This window comes from Rhineura floridana, chromosome 4 (assembly GCF_030035675.1).
Source record: "Rhineura floridana isolate rRhiFlo1 chromosome 4, rRhiFlo1.hap2, whole genome shotgun sequence".
Taxonomy (NCBI): domain Eukaryota; kingdom Metazoa; phylum Chordata; class Lepidosauria; order Squamata; family Rhineuridae; genus Rhineura; species Rhineura floridana.
The window spans coordinates 22,369,633-22,381,890 of NC_084483.1; the positions used below are offsets into that span (position 1 = coordinate 22,369,633).

At 43.2% G+C, this 12,258-nt stretch overlaps 1 protein-coding gene across 1 annotated transcript in view; it reads right to left on the reverse strand.

Annotated features, from left to right (window-relative positions):
* The window catches only part of RAD51AP2 (RAD51 associated protein 2), a 69,780-nt gene that overhangs the window by 19,789 nt on the left and 37,733 nt on the right, over window positions 1-12,258 (reverse strand). Inside the window, 1 exon segment of the mRNA XM_061626051.1 lies at window positions 4,779-4,831. Within this exon segment, the coding sequence (XP_061482035.1) occupies window positions 4,779-4,831 (53 nt within the window).

A 12,258-nucleotide genomic window follows, 5' to 3' on the forward strand; every position in this document is an offset into this window, starting at 1 on the left:
ACTCTCCACCAGTCCTTTGGCCTCCCCTATTGTCCTTGTAGAAAAAAAAGATGGTAGCCTTAGATTCTGGGTGGATTACCAGAAGCTGAACGAAGCCATAATAAAAGACTCCTACTCTCTGCCATGAATAGATGACACCTTAAATGCGGTGGCAGGATCTGAATGGTTTTTCATACTAGATCTCAAAAGTGGATACTGGCAGGTGGAGATGGACCCTAAGGACAAGGAAAAAACCACATTCACAGCAGGGCAGGGGCTATGGCAGTTTAGAGTAATGACTTTTGGCTTGTGCAGTGCTCCTGCTACCTTCAGGAGGCTGATGGAGAGGGTGCTTTATGGCCTACCCCTATCAGCCTGCTTGTTATATTTGGATGATATTCTAGTACATGCCAAGACATTTGATCAAGAGCTGGCACATTTGCAGATGGTCTGTGACAAATTAAAGGATGCCAATTTGAAACTGAATCCAAAGAAATGTAAGTTGTTCCAAAGAGAGGTCACTTACTTGGGGCATACCTTGAGTGAAAAGTGGATTGAAACGGACAAGGAGAAAACAGCTGCTATAGAGGACTGGCCTACATCTAAGACTCTAACCAAGGTGCAAAGTTTTGTTGGGCTCTGTTATTACTATCAAAGGTTTATGTGGGTTTGCTGATATAGTAAAACCTCTTCATGGGCTGGGAGAGAAGGGAAAGGCATTCCACTGGTCACCTGAATGTGACAGAGCTTTTCGAGAGTTGAAAAAGGCACTTGCGAATGCTCCAGTCTTACCCATGCTTTGAGATCCCATTAATTTTAGATACTGATGCCAGTGCTTATGGCATTGGTGCTGTGCTGTCACAGGAATGTGCTAGGCAAGGAAAGCCGGTTGCTTACTTCAGTAAGAGCTTGGCTACTGAAGAAAGGAACTATTGCACTACCGGCAAAGAACTCCTTGTGGTTTTGAGGTCCATAGAATATTTTCACCATTATCTGTATGGGAGAAAGTTTGTTGTGAGAACAGATCATTCGTCCCTGCAACGGTTATTCCGATTCAAAAATCCTGAGGGTCAAATAACAAGGTGGCTACCGAAGCTGCAGGAATATGACTTTACCATCACCCACAGATGCATTATCCAGATGGCCTTGTTGGCAGGACAACTGCAGCTACTGCCCAAGGCAGGAAAGCAAAGAGTTGGCTGCCTTGGAGGAGGAGAAAGGGCAAAAGCAGATGGAAAGCCCTAGCCTATGGGTTTGCAGAAGTACAACTACTCCTTTTGTAGAGACTGTGGCACTACAAGGGTGGACCCTGGAGCACATGAGGGTCTTACAGAGGACCCAGACATCAAGATTGTGTGTGGGTGGAAAATTAACACACAGGTTTGCCCTCCCTGGGAAATGGTGTCCCCATTCAACACTACTGTGAAGGCTTTTTGGAGCCAATGGGAGAGTCTAGAGCTTAGGGATGGCATATTGTACAGACAATGGGTAGAGCCCATGGGGACTGGATATAGGTGGCAGATGGTTGTGCCAACAAAACTAATAAGAGAAGTGATGGTGTTGTGCCATGATGCTAAAAGCCCAGGCTTTTTAAATTTTGTAAATTTTTAAATATTTTAAATTTAACATTCTAAACTTAATATGATCTTAATTTATAAATCTCAATGGCAATTTTATTAATGTTTTATAATTGTACTATATATATATATATTTTCCACAGTTGCTCATATTTTAATTGTGATTTTATTTGTTGTACACCGCCCTGAGAGCTTTCTGCTATAGGGCGGTCTAGAAATGTAATTAAATAAATAAATAAATAAAAATAAAACAGCTGGACACTTTGGTGTGGCAAAAACTCTTGCCTGGGTAAAGGAGAATTTCTGCTGGGTCAAGTACAGGCAGGATGTGGTCAACTGGTGCCAAAAATGTGATGCTTGCCTAGCAAAGAAGGGTCCCCCTAGGACAGGAAGAGCTCCGATGCAGCAATATCTGGTGGGTGCCCCAACGGAACATGTTGCAATAGATGTTCTGGGACTCCTTCCAGAAACAGAGGCTGGCAACTGCTATATCTTGGATTATTTCACATGGCGGCCAGAGGCTTATGCCATAAAAGAATAGTAGGCTGTGACAGTGGCAAAAACTTTGGTTGACAACTTCTTTTCAAAATTTGGGGTGCTTGGGGAATTACACTCTGATCAGGATAGGAACTCTGAAGCAAGAGTGTTCTAGAAAGTATGTGAAACTCTGGGGATCCACAAAACATGGACCACCCCTGCACATCCCTATCAGATGGCATGGTGGAAAGGTTCAACCGCACCCTGGGGATACAACTGGCAACTTTTGTGCATCATCATCAAAGGGATTAGGATGAAGATATCTCACTCCTTCTGATGGCATATAGGACAGCAGTTAATGAAAGTGCCAAGTGTACTCCAGCCCTTCTCATGTTTGGGCACGAGTTGAGGACTTCCACTAGTCTGCTGTATGGCACCCCCAAAGATGGGAGAGATAATGCAGACCCTTTGGACTATGTGGAAGGGTTGCAATGTAAATTAGAGAAGGCGCACCAATTTGCAAGAGAAAATCTGAAGATTGCCTTAGATAAAATGAAATGCCTATATGATGTGAGGTCATATGGGGAAAGTTTTGTGAGGGGTGACCTGGTGTGGTTTTATAACCCAAAAAGGAAAACGGGCAGGAATCCTAAACTAGATAAGCCTTGGGAAGGGCCATATGTGGTTCTCAGAAAAATAAATGAGGTAGTTTACCAGATCCAGTTAAACCCCAGGCACAAGCCCAAAATTATCCACAAGGACCAGCTATGGAGGTATCAAGAAAACAAAACATGTAATTGGTTGCTGCAAGCAACAGTGGGACTTAACCCAGGGAGCCTAGAAACAAAGCAACAGGTTTTGCCTGGGCAATGGGTCTCCCCAATGGTAGCTGCTGTGGCCAAAGACTATTCAGCCAGACTAGATGATGGGGGCTCCACTACACCATCTGCCAGAAGACCATAGGCTGTTTTGTAGTAGTGTCATGTGGAAATACAACTGTACAATGACTATGCTTTTGATGATGTATGTTTCAGTGACTTCTTGTTTTTGTTGCTATATGCCTTCAAGTCGATTATGACTTACAGCAACCCTATGAATCTTTTTTGGATATATTCATAGGGTTTTCATGGTAAAAGGTATTCAGAGGTGGTTTACCACTGCCTTCCTCTAAGCCTACAACACCTGGTATTCCCAGGCGGTCTCCCATCCAAGTACTAACCAGGACTGACCCTAATTAGCTTCCAAGATCAGATGAGATCTTGCTTGTTCAGGGTATGTTATTTCTTAATAAGAAAAGATGTTGTTCTGTGGTTTGTTTGCAGGTCTGCGACAGACCTTTGTGAGGGAAGGAGGTAGTGGGTTTGGGGGTTGAGATAGATTATTTCTGTGAGACCCCTTCCAGCCTCTGATTTGGAACCCTGCACCTGGGGGTGAGAAACCCACTCCACTAGTCAGATGAGTCCCCTTTTGTTAATCTAATAGAGTGGCCAGGTGAGTTAATGTGTCTATCAACTGCCCATTAACTGGTGAATGAGTCAGGGAGATCCTATAGTTATTGAAACTCTTCAGGAGCCCCCCCCTTCCAGAGGCCAAGGAGAGGCTTGTGTTTTTGGGTGGAGTATGAGGAAAGGCTGGGGAGCTGGAGACACACAGAGGGGCTGGCTCACTGCACCATGGCTTTAGGGTGCCTTCTGTAAGTCCAATAGAAAAGATTGATTGGACTGCTGATGCTTTGAACCCCTCCATCTTAAGCTCAGGTTGGAACATGTGTAAATAAATAAACCGTATTTCATAAAGACACCACAGACTCTGCTGACCTTCTTTCCAAGGAAAGCAACCCCTGAAATGCAACCTCCCCTCCCCAAAATTGGGGAGAAACCTGAAAACTGTCTGTAAAGTTTTTAAAAAATACTTCTCATGTTATAAAAATGTCTAAAATTGTATACACACACACATATATAAATCGTATTACATGAAAAATTATCCGTGGACTAACATGCAAATAATTTTAACACTCATATTGAGATATATATGTAATTGATATATATATATTAGTGATGAGTCTTATAGTTCCTTTTATAATATAATGCATAACCATTTCACTCATAAAAAACCATTCCCTCCACTAAACATTTTATTTATTTTATATTAAATTATTTTTTTAGGCAACATGCTTGCAACTTGGTCTTATCACTTCTGGGCAGATTAGGCTAAGAAGTTTGAGGGATATTTTTTTCTTATTGTGACAATTCAGAAGTAATTTAAATGTATCACTGAAGAAGCCCTGTCTAGGATCAAAAAGCATTTGGGGTTTTTTTCCTTCACACATTGTTGGTAGCTACATATTAGTTTGTGGAGTTATTTTTTCGTGTAATACGATTGATTTGTCTATATTTGTGTGTATAAATTTGTGAGACATCGTTATAGTATAGCTGTCTTTTAAAAAAACATTTAAATATATGGTCTCTGCCCACAAAGGTACAGAGAATACCTCATCCACTGTAACAGAGAAGTTCTGTATGAACAGAGTTGGGTAAAGACAAATCCCCGAAGGGTGTGTGCATAAGAAAAAGCCTTGCGCTGTGGTGAACAAGAAACTTGGCCGTTAAAGTCATGTGCATATTCAATTACCAGGCAAAAAGCAAACTGTTTTGCCTGCCCCCTTCCCGCCTCGCTCTAAATAAGAGGCAGCGCCCTGCAACTCCTTTCTGGCCCTTTGTAGCCATAGACTTAATGTAGACTTACAAAGGATTCCAACTTCTAGGTTTCTGTAGAAGCTTTCTCCTCCTCTCTCTCCCCTAGAGCGGAAGTTCTGCCTAACTATAGAAAACAATGAATATAGGATTTTGCCTCACCTGCGACGATGCAACGGCTTGTCAACCCTGGGCAAAAGAAAAGCAACCTAAGAGAGGAATTTATGTTCTTCCTAACTCACTTTTTGTTTTGTGCGGAAAACAGAGGAAGGTTTGTTTGTTTTTTAATTTCAAAAAACACATTGTCAGTGGGGCACGAGGTTTCTGCATGTCATTCAACTCTAGTTGGGCTGGGAAACGCTGTTGAGTCGGCAACTGAAATACATTGACTCCGGCGATTTGTATCAGCAACGCAAAATCCAAACTAAGCCACGCTTCAGATTCCAATCTGGAGGGCTGTTGTACACAACTCTCTTTCTCTCCCACCCCCAACTTGCCTAAAAGGGATAAGGGGTTGTAGTATTGGCTTTGGCGGGTCATTTTTAAAAAGGTTTTAAAAAAATAAAAATCACGTTTTCGCATAAACCAAAGAAACAAACTAGAAATAACATGTACTGATTTTTTTTTTTGGAGGGGGAGAAGACACTTCCAGCTACCAAACACAGCTATGCTAAAATCCTGCTATTTGGCCATCAATTGGCAGTTCTTTCTTCCGCCCTGAAGGTTTTAAAAAAAAAATTAAAAAACCTGAATGAAAGAACCAGGAATTGTCATCTCCAAGCAAAGATTACTCTAATTATTATTTCTCTGTTTATTGCCTCAAGCGTGAGCCCCGTTTAGGCGGGAAGTATCTTGAGGTGCTTGAAGCGCGGCCATACTTGTGACTCTCCTTACTACCTCTGTTGCCTTTTGCTTCTCGACAACCGAAATAGGAGAGAACGAAAATGGAGTTCTTCTTAATATCCTAAGGCTGCAATCCTGTACACGGTTACCGAGAAGTAAATCTTATTTAACTCAATCGGACTCACATTCTGAGTAAACATGTATAGCCTTGTGCTATAAAGGTGCGTCTTCCCTCCTTTCTCTATGTGAAAAAAAGGTGAAGAAGTGTAAGCAGCAGAAAAGGCGGGGGATGCAAAGCGAGTAATCTTCCGTCTTTCCCCACTGAAGAAAAAGCTGCAACTATTTAATTGCAGTCGTAGTTGTTCCCCCTCGAACATTTCCCGTCTGGGACAATCAGCTTAAAAGACAGATCTTTCGCTCTCCTCCTGTCTTCTCTGTCAGAAACCAGTTACTGCAGCGAAGGACGGCTGGGCTTCAAGACCATATACGATTACTTGGGAGTAAGTCTCATTGGATTTCAGTGGGGCTTACCTCCGTGTAAACATAAGATGGGGCTGACTGGGGACTTGATACATTATATTTAACATATTAAGACAATTGCACAAGATAAAGGGTCGCTGCACTGTCTGTGAGAGTTTTATTTATTTTTCTACCTCTATGCTTCACATCACGTTTGAAGTACAAGCAAGGGAGAGAATGTGTTCATTTATTTAAATTTAGTTTGGGACTCCCAAATCCTGAATTCAGCTAGTTCAGTAATTTTATATGCTTAAAACCAAAGATCATTTCATTAAGCCTGAACAAATGGCATTATACTAAAAGACTTGAGCTCTGGATTTTTATCAACTATGAGAGCAATTTCTAGAACACTCTGGTACTTTGGGGGAGGGGGAATCTCCAGTGGAATGTATTATGTTTTAACTGTTTAAGGCTATGTTTTAAGTGTATAATGTATTAATGAATATGTAGAGAATGTCATATTTTGCTATTAGGAATGGTATTGCACAAAGCAAGTAGTTAAAGTGTATGTCCTAGAACAGAGGTTCCCAAACTGCTCCGTGAGCTTCATTTAGGTGGTCCATGGTGAGTCTGTGCATTGTGGTTGAAGATGGGAGATGGCATAGCCATTGCATTAAATATCCATATTGATTTTTATTTTCACTACTTTTTTGAAATTCAAATGGTAATACAGTAAAGTACAATATATAAGAAATAAAAGAAACAATAAAAGTGCAATAAAAATCATACAGCATCTAGCACAGCGCATTACAATTGGTATAACAGGCAGAAAAAATGGTGTTTCTACCACCTATTTTTTAAGAATAAAATTATTTTATACATGTACTAGTTTTAAAAAGTGCCCATCCTCCACCCTTAATAATCACAGATTTGTCCTTGGGTCCGGAAAATGAAAATGGACTGCCTTCAAGCCGATCCCGACTTATGGTTACCCTATGAATAGGGTTTTCATAGTAAGCAGTATACAGAGGGGGTTTACCATTGCCTCCCTCTGAGGCTAGTCCTCCCCAGCTGGCTAGGGCCTGCTCAGCTTACCACAGCTGTACAAGCCAGCCCCTTCCTGTCCGCAACTGCCAGCTGGGGGGCAACTGGGCTCCTTGGGACTCTGCAGCTTGCCCACAGCTGCACAGGTGGCAGGGCACGTAACCCCTGAGCTACTCACTGTGGGGGTGATCTTTAGCTGGCCCTTGACACCCAGGACACACGAGCGGGGATTTGAACTCACAGATTCTGGACTCCCAGCCAGGCTCTCCTCCCCACTGTGCTATACCAGCTGTTGCCTTCGGTCCTATACACTACAAAATGCACTTTATCTCAAGAGCTTGTAAAACTTCTTTCTTTGGAGAGGCACCTTTTCACTGCAGAAGTAATTTTTACTTCAAAGTACTGAACATCTGAATTGAAATGAGTGTGTGGTTCTAAATACAGTGATTCTAAGACTGTTCCGTTTTTGGTTCTACATGGCTTTGAGAATCAACCTTTTCTGTGGTAAAAATGGTGAAATCAAATTTTAGGTCTCAGATATTGGATGATAATTTGGAGGGGGAGTTGAGATGTAGTCTAATGCCTGATTTCCCTGCACTGCTTAATTAAAAGCTATATCAGATTTCTCACTAATTCTATCAATAAATAATTCACAACATTGTGTATTTTTCTACCCTCAAAAACACAGTTAATTTTTTTGTAATGTGGCGAAAACATTAACACATTCGCCACAATTTTCTTAAGTATGAAAAATGTTGAACACCACGGAACTAAGGGTTACTTCATTCATGATGGAGACTTCAGAAATGTGCAGGGAAGCAAGGTTATGCTTGAATAGAGGCACAGTTGCATAAAATGGCACTTCCACAGTAGTATAGTGGCAAATTTAGAAGTGCAGGGTGCCTTGGTGAGTCATCACAATTGGTCTTACAGGTCAAATTTGATGGGTAGTTGTGACATCCTTCCCTGGCTCTCCCTATCAAGTGGCTACTGCCTTTCACTAGGCACCACCAGAGACTCCACCAGTCCGGACCGTCCTTTATATGGTTTCTCACTCCGCTCTAGCACAGATCTCACTAGATCCTCCTGCTAGGCAGCACCACCAGTCACGTCCTATAACCAATGTTCCCAGAGACTTTGCCTGAGCCTCTCTCTATCTGGTTACTTTTGTGACTGCGTGCTTATGCTGTTCCCAACCCCTTTGGTACAGCTTGGTATCAATTACATCTGATACAACGGCTGCGGCCCTACCTTCCCATACATCTACTCCCACAAGTGGTACATGCCCTGGTCTCCTCTCGCTTGGACTATTGTAATGCGTTCTATGTGGGGTTACCCTTGAAAACGGTCCGGAAGCTACAACTGGTACAGAATGCGGCGGCACGCTTGATTAAGCATAGCTGCCGCCGGGATCACATCACTTCGGTGTTGTTAGATCTACACTGGTTACCAGTGGCCTACTGAGCCCAATTCAAGGTGTTGGTGTTGACCTTTAAAACCCTATACAGTTCCGGCCCAGTTTATCTGAAGGACCGCCTCCAGTATCACCAAATAGGCCGCCTTACAAGATCAGCCACGCAGGATTTTCTCTCGGTCCCTCCAGTCAAAACAGCCAGGCTGGTGCGGACCAGAGAGAGAGTGTTCTCGGTGGTGGCCCCCACCCTCTGGAATTCTCTCCCCTACGATCTCCGACATGCCTCCTCCCTGTTGAGAGCCTTAAAGACCTGGCTATTCATATGCTCATAATGTTGGGGTGGAGTAGTTTTTTGTATCTTTTAATTGCTGTTTTTGTGATGTTAGATTGATTGTTGAATATGTTGTTTTTATATTGAATATGTTGTTTTTATATTGTATTTTAAAATGTTATGTAAGTCGCCTAGAGTGTTCGTTCAAACAGATAGGCGACTAACAAATAAAGTTTATTATTATTATTATTATTATTATTATATAGATAACTCATATAACTCTGGGTTGCGCTGGATACTTGTAATGTTATTATTCTCTTCACCGCTGCCACCATTCGTTACTGTTTCCCTTCAGCCTTGGTAATTACTTTGCCCTCCCTTTTGGGAGCCAAGGATCAGGCCTTCGGTTAACCAAAATAGTATTTATTAAATATCAGAAATAACAAGATTAGTTTTATAATGGTACATAAGCATATGTTTTCATCTATTCCTGTGATACTTGTCTTATTATTAACTAGAACTCCAATTCCCTCTTTCTCCACACTCTCCTAACATCCACCTCCAAACACCACCAAAACAACCCACACTAACACCCACCACCCAGATTCAACTGTCATTCTTCCATTTATACTCCCAGCCATTCAAACACTCAGCCAATCATCCAGCATTCTACTGCTCATCTACTCCCCCCTCCTCTTTCACTCCACTTACCACATATCTTCTATACAAACAGCACTTACCATATTTACATTAATACAGGAACATCACAGTAGTGCCACCCATCTGTCAATCACATGACATGATTATGGTGTCAAATGATTGATAGGTGGGTTGGAGAACCCACCTATCAAAAGACCGTGCAAGGGGTCCCCAAGCCACAACCACCTAATTTATTTATTTGTTTATTTCATTTTTAAACCGCCCATAGCAAGTAGCTCTCTGGGCGGTGTACAAAAAGATTAAAATACAGAATATCACAATAAATAAACAGCAAACGAAAAAATTTAAAATTATAACATTAAACATTTAAAATGCCTGGGAGCATAGCCAGGTCTTAACCTGGCGCCGAAAAGATAGAAGCGTCGGCGCCAGGCGTACTTCTTCGGGGAGGCTGTTCCACAGTTCGGGGGCCACTACAGAAAAGGCCCTAGATCGAGTAACTGTCCTCCGGGCTTCCTGATGGGTTGGTACCCGGAGGAGGGCCTTAGATGCTGAGCGAAGTGACCGGGTCGGTTCATAGCAGGAGAGGCGTTCCACAAGATACTGCGGTCCCACGCCGTGTAAGGCTTTATAGGTCAAAACCAGCACCTTGAATCTGGCTCGGAAGCAAACTCGGTAGCCAGTGCAAACGGGCCAGGACAGGTGTTATATGCGCTGACCGGCTGGTTCTCGTCAGCAGTCTGGCTGCTGTGTTTTGCACTAATGGCAATCAAGTGCTTGGAAATCGCTGCACATGGGGCTGTGCCATCCCTGTGCTCGGCACTTCCCAAAGCACCAAACACAGGGTAAACAAAGTGGTTCTTTCTCCCCTCTCCATGGGAAGGATGGGGACAAAGAAGCTGGTATTTTACAGTTATTGCTGTGAGCAAGAGGTCCCTCTCACAGCTGATTTGCAAAAAAAAAAACAGTTTCTTCCCCCTGCATTTTGCATATTAACAGAGAAGGATTTCTTCTTGCGCATGCCTGCAAAATACAAGGGGCACTGCTTGACAAGCAATTCCTTTCTCCTTGCACAGACGCACTGCAGCCATCATAGAGGGTACATTGGGAGAGAGGGAAAGAAAAAAGGGCTAACAAGAATGAGTGGAGAGGGAGGTGAGGTGGCATTTCCTCACAAAGAAGGAGGCAAAGGAAGGAAGCCTGAAGAAAGGAAGGAAGGCTGCCTGTAAAATATATGGGGAATTGCTTGTCAAGTGGTTATTTCTCCTTCAGTTATGCTGTTTGCAGATTGTCTGTGGGAAAGGGAGGGCAGAGAGACCCTCAGAGAGGGTGGGGGAAGACAGAAAAAGCAAAGGGCTCAGAAAGTGGGCAAAGAGTGAGGCTGCCTGTATTTTACAAGAAGAAACCTGCTTTTTGTAGATCAGCTGTGAGAAATTCTCTTGTGTGCAGTGATGTCTGTAAAATACCCCACTCTTCTTAGCCCTTTGCCTTCCCCCATCCACTTTCTCACAAACTAATCTGCAAAAAGCACCATTGAAGGAGAAAAAAATGCATTATAAGCAATGCACCTTGTATTTTACAAGCAGACTTCCTTCTTTCAGCCTACCTTCCTTTGCCCCCCTTCTCTGAAAGAAAACGCTGCTTTGCCTCACTCTTAGCCCTATGCTCCCCCACCTAATGTGGCTCTCTTCACCCTCCTTCCACTTGGGTTGCTATTAGTGTGTGTGGGACTGTTTGAAAGACCTTCATTTTAGTAAGATTCTGTTGCAAACCCCCTCTCAAATTGGGCTTAGCTGTCCCTCTTCTCTGTAAATTTCCCTCTCTGAACTCCTGTGGACTCCCTCCTCGTATTACTCTCTTCCCCAGGACAACAAGGGGATTCATACTGACTACCAATTGGCTGCAGTGACTGCTGACCTTGCTGGATTCTCCCCATCTCTCCTAAGGCAGGAGGAAAGGGCGTAACTTTTAAAAGCAAGCATGCTGCAGCTTGATTAGCTATAGAAACAGACAAAGGGGGCCGGGAGGGGGCTGTCTGCAAAAAAAGTAGCGGGTCTTCGTCCTGGAGTGTCCCCACTTCAATACACATCTGGGTGCTGTACATGCAACCACTGCAATTTCTTTAACGGCAGCAGCTTCAAAAAGTGCCACTGCCATCATAGAACTTGGTGGCAGTTGTGTATATAGTATAGAAATGTGCAACTAGGGCCTAGTCCTCTGAGGTGTCCTACTTCAAAGTGCATGCAGCAATTCTTTCATATATCATAGAAGATTATGCACACACACACACACAACCCTCATTGAGAGGATCCCAGAAGCTTACATAAAAGTAGCTGTCCAGTGGAGCTTTTCCATATTGTCAGGGGTCTGTTGACATCAACTCCAGGAAATGGAGTTTTAGACTCCATTGTGAGGCCCATTGTTAATTGCTTGCAAGGCACTTTGAGGGTAAAGTTGCTCACCTCCGTGGCTGTCTTGATGCCCCATCCACATATACTGTAGTCCCCAATGAGGTGTCCAGTGCAATATCTACTGCAACTTCTTGAAAACGGTTTCAGTTGATGCGGCCTGATGATGTGGACAATGTGCTTGCGATGAAGCGGCCAGCAACATGTCCTCTCGACCCGTGCCCTTCTTGGCTTATTAAAGCTTGCCGAGGGGGTCTGACCAAATGGATCCAGGGTGTGGTCAACACATCATTGCGGGAGGGAATGGTTCCAGCCACCTTGAAAGAGGCAGTGATCTGACCACTCCTGAAAAAGCACACCCTGGACCCATTCATTTGTGACAACTACCAACCGGTTACAAATACCCCCTTCTTAGGGAAGGGATTGAGAGGGT